The sequence below is a fragment of the Tamandua tetradactyla genome, chromosome 11 (assembly GCF_023851605.1).
Source record: "Tamandua tetradactyla isolate mTamTet1 chromosome 11, mTamTet1.pri, whole genome shotgun sequence".
Classification (NCBI taxonomy): domain Eukaryota; kingdom Metazoa; phylum Chordata; class Mammalia; order Pilosa; family Myrmecophagidae; genus Tamandua; species Tamandua tetradactyla.
In genome coordinates, this window is record NC_135337.1 from 81,854,586 (window position 1) to 81,867,017 (window position 12,432).

A 12,432-nucleotide genomic window follows, 5' to 3' on the forward strand; every position below is an offset into this window, starting at 1 on the left:
TGGTTTCCTTTGTTTCAATCCCAGCTTAACCTCAATAGTTTATGCAAACTATGCTCCTGTAGCCCTCCAGCCCCCACCTTTATGTAGTTCTTGTCATAAATGATAACTTTATGACTCCACCAGCACTGGGTTGTCATTACCTTTTTTTAAAATTTTCTATGCTGTATGGCAGGGTCACATCTCGTTTTTTTTTCCATGGGAGCATCCTGTTATCGCAGCACCATTTGTTGAATTTTTGTTTGCTTGGTTTTTGTTTGTTTGTTTGTTTGTTTTGGTAACTGCAAGGACTGGGATTTGAATCCGGGTCTCCCGCATGGCAGGCGAGAATTCTCCTACTGAGCCACCCTTGTACCCTCTGTCAGTGCTTTTTATGCATCTGCATTTTGGGCCTTGTAGGAATAAAAAGTGCCGTAACCTAGGCCTTTGTAGTCACCAGTGCCGCCCTCACGGCGAGCCTTGTTTCTTCTCATGGCTGTGGTGTCTTGTCTGGTGGCCTTTCTTTCAACCTGCAGAGCTCCCTTTAGCATCTCGGGTGGGGCTGCCCCAGTGGGGACAAATGTCCTCAGCTTCTGTTCATCTGGGAATGTCTCACTCTCTCCCTCATCTTTGAAAGGCAGATAGAGAATTCTTGGTCGCCTAGTACAGGACTTTTGGTTGGCAGCCCAGGTGCCAGGATGTCCTCCTACTTCTTGTGGCCTTTTTCTTGATTGTACACTGTTCCTGCAGCCCTTGAACTCTTTTCTGGAGCTTTGGGAAAGATGTTTCTGCTCGTTCTTGATGGTTGTTCAAAGCTTCTTTCTGGGGGGGATGGAGCCCCAAAGTAGCTCCTTCCATCTTGCCCAGAGCAGGCCTCGCAGTTTTAAGCTTTTTTTAAAATGTCATATATATTTTTAATTTAGATCCCTGTAGATTCACACCAATTATGATAAATAGGACAGAGAGACCCCAGGCCCCCTTCCCCTAGTTTTCCCCAAGAGTCACCTCTTGTAAAACCCTGGGACAGTCTTGCCGCCAGGAAGCAAACGTGGGTAGCTCCTCTGTGCCTATAGCCTCCGTGCGTATGCTAGGGCTGTCTGTAAAGTCTGCACGAAGCCCTCCCTCGCCATGTTCAATGGGCCCGGGGTGGGGTGGCCCAGAAGCTACGGCCACTGAGCTCTCTGGGGTTGCCTGGGGGTCCTGGATGGTCCTTAACCTGCACCTGCCCAGATCGTGTTTGATGAGTGCCACAAAGCCAAGAACGCCAGCTCCACCAAGATGGGCAAGGCCGTCTTGGACCTGCAGAACAAGCTGCCTTTGGCTCGGGTCGTCTATGCCAGCGCCACCGGTGAGCGGCCAGGTTTGGGGCAGCTGCTGGGGCAGGAAGGAAGCAAGTAGACAAGGTGGGGTTCCAAGGAGAGCAGAGGGCTGGGTCGCACATGCCATGGCCCATTAGCAATGTGTGGGTTTCACCGTGCTGGCCTTTGCTCAGCTCCTTCCCAGCTCTGGTCCTGGGTAGGCTGCTCGCAAGCTGGGCCAAGGGCAGAATTCACCCCTTCCGGGGCTCTCCCCTCTGCTGGCCTGTCCCTACCCTCGACCCTCGGGGACCTGAGCCCCTGTCTAGACCTCCAGCTGAGGAGGAGCTGACAGCCCCTTCTCATGCCCCACCAGGAGCCTCCGAACCCCGGAACATGGTCTACATGAGCCGCCTGGGCATCTGGGGCGAGGGCACGCCTTTCCGAGCCTTCGACGAGTTCCTGCACGCCATTGAGAAGAGGTGAGTGCCCCTGCGCCCACAGCCTTCTGCTTGCCACTGCCCAGAGCCCGGGACTCTCCGCCTTGCGTTGCTGCCGCACTCCACACACAGGGGCCGCAACACGTGGCACCTTCCTCACTTGGTACCTGCCGGCTCCCTCAGGGAAGGGCTGTCCTGGCAGGTCCCGCGGCTGTGTGGCCTTCCCACCCCTGCTCAGCCACACATGTTTGTTGCTGGCTCCCAGAACTCTCAGCTCTCAGTGGCCACAGGCCATGGCACATGCCATCCCTGCCACCTCTCGTGTGGCTGGCCCTTCCTCACCCTCCAGGTCTCAGCACCTCCCCGGGGCTGTGCTGCCTTGGGCAGGGCGGGTGTGCTCAGGCCTGGGTGTGTGCAAGGGGTGGGTGTGCTCGGGGGTGGGACAGGTGTGCTGAGGCCTGGGAGTGTTAGAGAAGCAGAGGTGGGTCAGGTGCTCAGCGCCCCGTGTGTCCGCAGGGGCGTGGGTGCCATGGAGATCGTGGCCATGGACATGAAGGTCAGTGGCATGTACATCGCGCGCCAACTCAGTTTCTCGGGCGTCACCTTCCGCGTCGAGGAGATCCCGCTGACCCCGGCCTTCGAGCGTGTCTACAACCGGGCAGCCCTGTTGGTGCGTCTGGCAGCACCGGGGCCTTTGGCCACCGGATGGTGCATGTACTTGGGCCCTGTGGCCCTGGTAGTCCCCTGCCCTGGCCCCTGCCCCCCCAGCCCTCAGGGCCACGGGCAGCAGCTGGCTCCCCCCACCCCGACTGTGGCCTTCACTCCATGTTTTCCTCTGCCGAGCTGTCCCTTACATGGGGACAGAAAGCCAAACCCACCTCCCACTCTCAGGAGCACTTTCCCCGTGGCGCCTACCTTGTGCCCGCTGAGGGTTCAGGGTGCAGGACTGCCTCTCCCATGTCTCCCTTCCCCTCCCTGCTCTGACAGTTCCTCTTGGCGCAGGTCTGCCTGCCTTGGGGTGCCCTTTTCAGGTCAGAATAGGGTGGGATATCCCCATCAGCAGAGATAATGTCTTCAGGGCCAGGTTATTCCCTGGGCTGGGGCTGTCTTGGGCACTGGAGGTAGCAGCCTCCCTGAGCTCCTCCCGCCCGATACTAGCATCTCCTTTCTCCTAAGTAGTGACAATCAAAAATGTCCCCAATATCACCCAGTGTCCCCAAGGGGCAGTGCCATCTGAGGTGGGTCTCTGATACAGCAAGAACAGTGTGAGTATTCAGAGGCCAAGCCTCAGGATGTCCCAGTACTTTCCAGAAGGCTGTGCCCATTGGCTGCCAGATTGCATTTGCCCTTGGACTGGCCAGTATGCTCAGCCACCCTGTCCTTGCAGTGGGCGGAGGCCCTGGGCGTGTTCCAGCAGGCGGCCGACTGGATTGGGCTGGAGTCACGCAAGTCACTGTGGGGCCAGTTCTGGTCGGCCCACCAGCGCTTCTTCAAGTACTTGTGCATCGCTGCCAAGGTGCGCCGCCTGGTGGCACTGGCCCGTGAGGAGCTGGCCCGGGACAAGGTGAGTGGTCACAGGCCTGCAGGGGCCCTGGGCCACACTGGCCCATCTGTCCTCCTGCACCCTGTGGAAGGCAGCTCTGGACCAAGCATGCTGCCTAAATCTCTTCCACGAGCTCTGCACCCTCCCCAAGAGGCAGGTAGGGGTTTGGGAGGCTGCCTTGGCTGCAGCCCAGTTCCCTGGGTCTCTAAGGGTAAGCATGATTCTCTGTCCCAGGAGGGGCCAGAGGAGGGTGGGAGGAAACTGGCACCCTGATGCCCGTTTGACAATCGAGAATCTTGCCCAAGGGTGGCTGGGGTGCCTGACAAGTCCAGAGGGTCAGGGCCAGTTGCCCCTGGGGAAGGGGAGGGCCAGCCCAAGGGCAGCACAGTCGTGCCTGCTGGGGCTGGGTGTCCCGGGGTGGGTTTGACCGCTGACCCTGTCACATCCAAATTGTGTTTCGCCTCCTGGGTCTGGGGCACATGGCTAAGAACAGGACAGACACACCTATCCACAACTTTGCAGGGTCCCCATGGAGGCAGGGTGTGAGGAGCAGTAGCAATCCGTGGTTGCTGGGGTCAGGCACAAGCAGCCCCCAGCGCGAGGAAGTCCAGTGCCTGTCCAGAGCTGTGGGTCCCAGGAGGCATGGGGCAAGGTCCCACGGAACAGAAAAGGCAGGGGCCGCTGGATGGGGGCCTGGGAAGGCTGACGCCAAGCCTTGGGGTGCTCCTGCCCAGGGGAGAGGAGGCAGCAAGTTGGTGCTGGAGGGGTGCTGGGGCTTGCCTTCAGGACTGGCAGGGAGGGTCCCTGAGCTCACTCCCACCCCACAGTGTGTGGTCATCGGGCTACAGTCCACGGGTGAGGCACGGACCCGCGAGGTGCTGGATGAGAGGGATGGGCGCCTTGACTGCTTCGTGTCTGCTGCTGAGTGAGTGACACTGGGGGTTGCAGACACCAGGGGATGGGGGGGATAGCTGACTAAGGTTGGATGTAGGGTGGGAACAGCGAGTGGGGGCACCAGGTGGAGGCAGAACAAGAGAAGGGACACCAGGGTGGAGGAGAGATGCTGGGTTGAAGGGAAGGCTGGGAAAGATTCACTGGGCGGAGGTAGGGGAAGGCCAGGTGAGTGACTCCTGGGGCGGGGGTGGGAGACGCCCCACAGCCATGAAGATGGGATTGGCCTGGCCTCGCTGGAATAGGTGGGCTCCATCCTTGTGGGTTCTGGGTGTCCCCCCTCCCTGTTGCCCAAACAGCCACTCAGCTCTCTGGGCCCCCTGTTTTGTCCCTGTGACTGGTGCCTTTACAGCACCTCACCCCACCCTCCCAGCCCTGCAGCTGGTAACACGTCTGTGGGGGTGGGACCTCGTAGGCCCCAGGGAGGGTGGGAGCCGGGTGGGAGCTCAGCATTCTGCCCTTGGAGGCCATGTGTCCAGGGTGGTCTCCAGCTGGGAATAGGAATGTGGTAGCCACAGGTCCCCGAGATTTGTGGGTGTAGGAGTTGCCTGGTGCCTGGCCATGGTGAGGAAGGCTCTCCCCAGCCCTCTCCTGCTTTGGGGAGCTGCTACATATGGCTGCTCCATGGAGGTGGTCAGCCAGGCCAGCAGAGCCATGGAGACAGCATCCACCTTTAGTGGTGGGGCACGAGGGGGCTTAGACAAGAATCCACCTCAGTCACCATGCCCACCCTTCTGTTGACATCTCCCTGACAGCTCCCTGACTCCCTCAGATCTTTGACCTGCCCATCCTCCAAGCCTGGAGAGGCTTTCCATGCCCCCTGTCCAAATAGGATCCCCACCAGGAACATGCCCCAGTGCCAGGCCTCCAGTGTCCCAGGCCTTCAGTGCCCCCGAACCCCAGGCCCCCAGTGCCCCCTGAAGCCAAGGCCCCCAGCCTCACATCCGAAGTAAGCTGTGCCTCTCACTTGCAGAGGCGTCTTCCTATCGCTAATTCAGAAGCACTTTCCTTCAACCAAAAGAAAGCGTGACAAAGGAGCGGGCAGTAAGCGAAAACGTAAGAGCTCATGTCCCCTCCGCCTCTGACCCAGACTGCAGCCTCTCTGGGGCCCGCTTCTCACCTGCCCACCTGTACCCGCTCTGCCGCCAGCCCCTTCCTCTCTGAGCATCGCCCCCAGCTGCACCAGCACTGGCTTCTTGCCTCCCTCCACCTCGAGTGGAGCCATGTAGGCGTCAGTGCCCAGCAGGCCCTGGGCTCACAGCAGAGACAGGTCTGTACCCACCCTGCCTTCCTGTGTAGCCCCAGGGGACGTGGTCCCAGGCGCCCACAGAGGATCAGGGCAGGGTCTGTGTCAGTGAGAAGCCACTAAATACACTGCAGGTCACTTAACAGGGCATTCCCCAGGGACCCTTACCTAGCTGCAGAGTCTCTAGACTTCCTGGGGCTGGCTGGAAGGCTCATTCCAGGGGCAGGGAACTTGGCTTTGGGTGAACGCGGCCCCCTCTCAGCTGAAATCTTATCAGTCAAGCAGGGGAGGGGCTCATGTTAGGAGAACCCCACAGTGGGACCGTAGTCCTGGCCAGTGCTGGGGGCCTGACCTGCTGACCACTCAGGTGAAGGCTCAGAGAGGCCAGACACTTACCTGTGACCACACAGCACCAGGCCCAGAGGCGGCACCCCTCCCTGCTGAGGGCACTGGCTGCGGGCACACCCCTGACACCCCTCCCCCAGGAGCCTCTTGGTTCAGCCATTCTGTGCAGATCTGGATAGGCAAGTAATGATGCTGAAGGCCTGCGCCTGTGTCCTGGCCTGGTCTGGTTTCTAGGAGAGGGCCGGTACTCCTTGGGCCTGTACAGGGCACAGGGGCACAGCCAGGCCAGACCCACCGGGGAGGCCCGGGAGATGGGCGCTACTTCTCTCTCTGGCTGCTGCTTCTCCTTCCGCTGCCACCTCTGCATACTGCCTGCCCGCCTGCCCTGCTGAGCCCCCCAGGTCCCTGCCCCACAGTCCCTGTGCATTCTGACCCCTTCCCCCCACAGGGCGGCCACGGGGCCGAGGGGCCAAGGGGCCCAGGCTAGCCTGTGAGGTGCCGGGCGTCATCCACATCAGTGACGACAGCAGCACCGAGTCAGACGCCGGTCTGGACAGCGACTTCCACTCCTCCCCAGAGTCGCTGCTGGATGATGACGTGGTCATCGTGGAGGCCGATGACCGGGGTGAGGGCACCCCCACCTCTGGCCCTGCCTTGCGGCCTCACACACCCATGTTACAAATGGGGGTCAAGGCCCAAGAAGTGGTTCCCTCGGTGCCTGAGCCCACACCCGCCTCTGCCTGTCCTCCCTGTCCCACCCTGACCCCCACCTGTGCAGCGCCCTACACCAGCTCTGACTCTCGCCACCCTCCCCCAGGCCCCCTGAGCACCTCCCAGCGAGACCCACACGGCCCCGGCCTGCTGGAGCGGGTAGAGGGGCTGAAGCAAGACCTGCTGGGCAAGGTGCGGGCCCTGGGCCGGGAGCTGCCAGCCAACACCCTGGACGAGCTCATCGACCAGCTGGGGGGGCCGGAGCGAGTTGCCGAGGTGAGCAAGCAGCTCCCCCATTCCGCAGGCTGCAGGCTTACCTATGTGCCCCCTGCTGGCTGCCTGCGTCCCAGCCCATGTTGTTCTCTGGGGTGGTTTGGGGTGCCGGTGAGGGCGTGTACAACTCCCAGGCCTTTCCTCGGACCCGCCCCCACCTCCATGCCTGCCTTGGGTGGTACAGCCCCCACACCCTTCCATGCAAAGCCCCCCACCCGGGCACTGCCTGCTCACTCAGCAGCCTCTCAGAGCCAGGGTGTGAATGCCTGGACCCCCAAACACTCCCCATCTTCCTTGCTCTGTCCTGGCTGCTGCCCTCTCTTACTTTATACCTTGAGAATATTTTGAATACTATCACAGGTGTGTTATGGCATCAGGTGGGTCACGATTAAAGGCTTTTTGGTGTTTGTTAGGTGGAGGTGCCAAGGCCCACTAAGAAGGCCAAATCCGCCTGCTCCCCACCAGACCCAGGAGCCTAGGACCCCCACCTGGCCATGCCCATGTGATGCCTACCCATCTGGTGTTGGCAGAGCAAGGGAGGTGGGGAACCTGCGGCCCCAAGTCTCTAGGCGGTGAACCCAGCTGAATGCCTGCCCCCCCTTGCTCCCCTCCAACCCCAGATGACAGGCAGGAAAGGCCGTGTGGTGTCCAGGCCTGATGGGACGGTGGCCTTTGAGTCACGTGCGGAGCAGGGTCTGTCCATCGATCATGTGAATCTCAGGGAGAAGGAGCGCTTCATGAGCGGGGAGAAGGTGGGCACTGTGGGGCCCCGGGAGGTGGGCCCTGGGGAGGTGGGCTGGGGTAGCTGGGAGCTACCCTGTGCCCCTGCTCTGGGCCTGGGTCTGGCATCCTGGTGCCCTGCTGGGAGGAAGAGCTTGCTGTTCCCTGGTCCACGGAGTTGCCGCAGGATTGCAAGAGGTCTGCCCAGGGTCCGGCACCTGCGCCCATGTTGCTTGTGCCCCCACCTGCCAGGGCTGCAGAGGAGGGTGCCGGGTGACACCTGCCAGCGACCTCTCCCTGCCCATTCCTGGTGCTCTCTTCGAATTGGCTTGGGTGCACTTTTATTTTAAACACACCTGGAGTCCTACCAGCGTGCAGGTCTTGCCTGGTGTTTTGGGTTTTTAAGTAAGACGGGATCGTTAGTTGGGTTGTTCAGTGTCGTTGTCACTGGAGCCACTGGGAATGTTTCCTGTGCTGGGCCACCGTCCCCACTCTCCATTTCCAAGGCTTCCCTTCCCTGGGCCATCCAGCTGGGGCACCCCATCCCTGTGCTTCAAGTCTCCCGCCAGCTGAACCTGCTCTCGCCCCCCAGCTCGTGGCCATCATCTCAGAGGCGTCCAGCTCTGGCGTCTCGCTCCAAGCCGACCGCCGGGTACGCAACCAGAAGCGACGGGTGCATATGACACTGGAGCTGCCCTGGAGTGCGGACCGCGCCATCCAGCAGTTCGGTGGGCCCCTCCCCTAGCTTCCCCACACCACAACACCCACCTGCTAGCAGCTCCTGGCCTGGATGCCTCAGCCCCACCCTAGCTCTGCTAGCTCTGCTAGCTCTGCCTGACCCAGATGCCCAATCTGCTCCACTCCTGCTTCCCGCCGCTGTCCCCTCCCCACCTGTGTCATGCAGCCCCTGAGACCCCCTTGTGCTGCAGGCCGCACCCACCGGTCAAACCAGGTCTCGGCGCCTGAGTATGTCTTCCTTATCTCGGAACTAGCCGGGGAGCGGAGGTTCGCCTCCATTGTGGCCAAGCGCCTGGAGAGCCTGGTAAGGGCGGCAGGGTCCAGTCAGGGTGGGCTTCCTGGAAGAGGGTGCTGGGCGCCGCTCGCCAGAGCTGGGGTTGGGGCAGCAGGTGTACACCAGTGCAGATGGCCTCACCTTCCCCGGCAGGGAGCCCTGACCCACGGGGACCGCCGCGCTACCGAGTCCCGGGATCTGAGCAAGTACAACTTTGAGAACAAGGTACCTGTGACTTTGCACCTGCTGGGTGGGGGCAGGCTGGCTGGGGCGTCTCTGACTAGAGTCCCCTCTCCCCTCTCCCTCTTCAGTACGGCGCACGGGCCCTGCACTGTGTCCTTACCACCATCCTGAGCCAAACTGAAAACAAGGTGCCCCTGCCCCAGGGCTACCCCGGAGGGGCCACCTCCTTCTTCCGGGGTACGTGCTGGGCTACTTGGGTGCGGGTAGCTGAGCAGCAGGGCTCAGAGCCCTAAAAGGGCTAGGATCTTGGAAACTGGTTTTATGTTGAAAGGCCCTCCTACGCTTAATGTAAGGGACGTTGTTGGGAAAGGGAGAAGCCCTCAGGGGTCTGCAGGTGTCCCCCAGGCCCCATGACCTGCTCACTGGAGGGGTTGAGAGGTGCCCCACCTTCCTACCTGGTCTGCCTTGGTTCCCTGAGAACAAGTTCCTGTCTCTCACCTGCAAGTCAGAATAAAGGAAAAAACAGGAGTCAGGTTCCCCCTGAGGAACGTGCCCTTGCCCTGCTAGGAAAGGTTCCCGCTGCTGGGGCTGGGGGGACCAGTGCCCCCTCCCTGGGACCCTGTTCTGTGGTTGGGGGAACTCAGGCATGGACAGAACTGTGCTTTGCCCCCTCCCTCTGCAGCACAGGATAGAGCCAGGGTCTGGAGGGAAGGGGGAGCGGGACCACGGACAGAGGTGTGAGCCCCCTATTCTGATTCCCCCTCCCCGCAGACATGAAGCAGGGCCTGCTGTCGGTTGGCATCGGGGGGCGGGAGTCCAGATCTGGCTGCCTGGACGTGGAGAAGGGTAAGGCCACCTGCTCCCCACCTAGTGGCCCACGTCTGGGGTGGGCTGGGGAGGGGGCCACGCCACGACCTGAGCTTGCCTCCCCCGCACAGACTGCTCCATCACCAAGTTCCTGAATCGCATGCTGGGCCTCGAGGTGCCCAAGCAGAACGCCCTGTTCCAGTACTTTTCCGCCACGTTCGACCACCTCGTTGAGACAGACAAGAAGGAGGGCAAATATGACCTGGGCATCTTGGGTGAGTGCCCCCAGCCGTGGGGTCAGAGGGCAGCCTGTTCATGCCCTATCTGCCAGTCTGGGGCCAGGCTGATGGGTCAGATGAGGACGGCATGTGGGTGCCGCTAGGAACTGAGAACATCACAGCAGTTTAGGAAGAGGCCCGGAGGCGGGTATTTCTGTGTGCTCACTACGGGTCGACCCAGGGCCTCCCGCCCATCCCTCCCTTGAGAAGGAATGGGACTACAGATAGGAGGCGCACAAGAGCAGCATGTTGTAGCTGGGGGCAGGGTGCTCAGGGCATCCGTGGAGGCAGCACCTCAGGGCTGAACCCTGAGGCTCTCAGGAAGGGGAGTTCTGAGGGCAGGGGATGACAGGGACCAAGTCCCAGCAAGGCCCCAGGGCAGCCCCTCCTGTTGGGCAGGGAAGCCAAGGCATACCCTCCCACCTTGGCATCCCCAACCAGCATGGGTGGGCCAGGAGCTAAGGTCAAGCCAGAAGCCCCCCCAGAACCATAGAGGATTCCCAGTCCTGAGTCTTCTATCTCCCACCACCAAACTCGGAGCCCAAGGGTCACCATTTGGGACACACAGGCCCCAAGTCCAGGAGAGGAAGGCACCATCTGCGAGGGGAGAGCAGAGGGAGGGTCCTAGGGAGAGCAGGCCCTAACCCTAACTTTCCATGGCCTCAGAGCTGTCATTTCTGGGCCATGGAGAAGCGTCACAGGGCATGGAGGGCTCAGCTGCCCTCGCCTCATGCCCACGAGTCCCCTCATCTGGGCCTCAAGGGAGTCCCACCAAGTCCCAGACCCAAAACACCCAGCTGTCCACCCACAGGCACAGGTCAGCTGGGGGCAAACCCTTGTCATGAAGGGCCAGGGAGTGTGGTCTGGGCCTCACTCCTCAACTGCATGTGGCAGGGATTTGCCACATGCAGTTGATGGTACAACTGGGAGCAGAGCTTTACTTACACCAATTCCAGCTTGTGACCTTGACTTCACCACCCTCCTGCACAGCTTCCTTTACATTCGGGGATTTGCCTGGGCCCCATGTGGTACAGGAAGCCGGGTGGGATCCAGGTCCCAGCCCACCAGGTCCCCAGCTGCCTCCTGTCCATGGTACTGAGCTGGAAGGGCAGCCCTCCACTGCACTGTCTTGGGGTCACTTCTGGGGTGCCCATAAGGCCTTTAACTGACAGCTCCCCAAAACCCAGACTCAGAACCAGCTGAGCTAAATTAGAATGGGCAGACAGTGTCAGGCCAGACTGAGACAGGAGCTCCAGGCCCCCCTTGCTCCTGGTGTTCTATGGCTCCTGCCGGGATCCTCTCACCTTGTGGCCTTGCCCCCCTCAGACCTGGCCCCTGGCATCGATGAGATCTATGAGGAGAGCCAGCAGGTGTTCCTGGCCCCCGGGCACCCCCAGGATGGGCAGGTCGTCTTCTACAAGGTGAGTGAGAGCCCCTCCCCTTCCCACCCAATGGCACCCACCCACCAATAATGCCCCCATGTGCTTGTGGCAGATCAGCGTGGACCGCGGCCTCAAGTGGGAGGAAGCCTATACCAGGTCGCTGGAGCTGACAGGTGTCCACGAGGGCTTCTACCTCTCCTACAAGGTGGGTTCTCACCCTGGGCACTGGCAGAAATGCGATGGGACCGAGGCCCCAGCCCCTCGGACTCGGGAGCATGGAGGGCCTGGGTCATGGCGGGCACCTGTGGGGCCCTGCTTGGCCCTACCGCGCCCCATCCTCTATCCCCCCAGGTCCGTGGCAACCAGCCGAGCTGCCTCCTGGCCGAGCAGAGCCGGGGCAAGCACTTCACCGTGTACAAGCCCAACATTGGCAAGCAGAGCCAGCTGGAGACCCTGGACAGCCTGTGCCGCCGCTTCCACCAGGTAGGCTGGCAGATGGGCTACACGCACCGCTGGAGGGTGGGCGGGATTTGGCTTCCATCTCCCTAGGCCACCAAGCTCCCAGGTCCCCCAGTCACCGACCACATCCCCTTCTCTATTCCATACCCCACCCCACTGGGCTACTGTTGCTCCTTGTCCCTCAGGTGGCACATGTGACTGCCATGAGGTCCAGGTCTCTAGGGTCTCAGTTTCCTGGTTGGGCAGTAGAACTCCTGGACATGGGGGTCTATGGCACCCGGAGGCTCACATGGCCATGTGTCCCCAGGTCACAGCAGAGGAGGCCAAGGAGCACTGGGAAAGCAGCTACGCCTTCTCGCTGACGCACTGCAGCCACGCCGCTTGGTGAGGGGACACGGGATGGACAGGCCTAGCACGGAGGCTCCTCACCCCGCCCTCCCCAGACAGCTGTATAAGGGGCGGCCAACCCACAAGGCCCCGCAGAGACCAGTGCCAGTGGGGAGGGCAGCGGTGCTGCTGAGCTCAGCCGGATACGCAGGATTGGGAGGCGGGTTCGGATGGGGGCCGCCCCCCTCTGAGCGCCCCCTCCGAGCGCCCCCTCCTTGCTCAGGAACCGACACTGCCGCCTGGCGTTGGAGGGCAAGGAGTGCACGCAGGGGCTGCGGCTGCGCCACCACTACATGCTCTGCGGGGCGCTGCTGCGCGTCTGGAGCCGCATCGCCGCCGTCATGGCTGACGTCACCAGTAGCAGCCACCTGCAGATCGTGCGCCTCAAGACCAAGGATAAGAAGAAGCAAGTCGGTGAGCCGAG

At 61.5% G+C, this 12,432-nt stretch overlaps 1 protein-coding gene across 2 annotated transcripts in view; it reads left to right on the top strand.

The window, feature by feature from the left end:
* SBNO2 (strawberry notch homolog 2) overlaps nucleotides 1-12,432 on the top strand; it is a 46,619-nt gene that overhangs the window by 32,915 nt on the left and 1,272 nt on the right. For both annotated transcript variants that reach the window (XM_077121374.1, XM_077121376.1), the window contains 20 exons: nucleotides 1,207-1,324; nucleotides 1,648-1,753; nucleotides 2,228-2,381; nucleotides 3,099-3,275; nucleotides 4,082-4,179; nucleotides 5,179-5,261; nucleotides 6,245-6,421; nucleotides 6,614-6,783; nucleotides 7,401-7,532; nucleotides 8,093-8,228; nucleotides 8,430-8,542; nucleotides 8,666-8,737; nucleotides 8,824-8,932; nucleotides 9,467-9,541; nucleotides 9,634-9,777; nucleotides 11,107-11,201; nucleotides 11,275-11,367; nucleotides 11,514-11,645; nucleotides 11,929-12,005; nucleotides 12,232-12,422. In XM_077121374.1, the coding sequence (XP_076977489.1) occupies nucleotides 1,207-1,324; nucleotides 1,648-1,753; nucleotides 2,228-2,381; nucleotides 3,099-3,275; nucleotides 4,082-4,179; nucleotides 5,179-5,261; nucleotides 6,245-6,421; nucleotides 6,614-6,783; nucleotides 7,401-7,532; nucleotides 8,093-8,228; nucleotides 8,430-8,542; nucleotides 8,666-8,737; nucleotides 8,824-8,932; nucleotides 9,467-9,541; nucleotides 9,634-9,777; nucleotides 11,107-11,201; nucleotides 11,275-11,367; nucleotides 11,514-11,645; nucleotides 11,929-12,005; nucleotides 12,232-12,422 (2,452 nt within the window). The remainder of the gene's footprint in view (nucleotides 1-1,206; nucleotides 1,325-1,647; nucleotides 1,754-2,227; nucleotides 2,382-3,098; nucleotides 3,276-4,081; nucleotides 4,180-5,178; nucleotides 5,262-6,244; nucleotides 6,422-6,613; nucleotides 6,784-7,400; nucleotides 7,533-8,092; nucleotides 8,229-8,429; nucleotides 8,543-8,665; nucleotides 8,738-8,823; nucleotides 8,933-9,466; nucleotides 9,542-9,633; nucleotides 9,778-11,106; nucleotides 11,202-11,274; nucleotides 11,368-11,513; nucleotides 11,646-11,928; nucleotides 12,006-12,231; nucleotides 12,423-12,432) is intronic.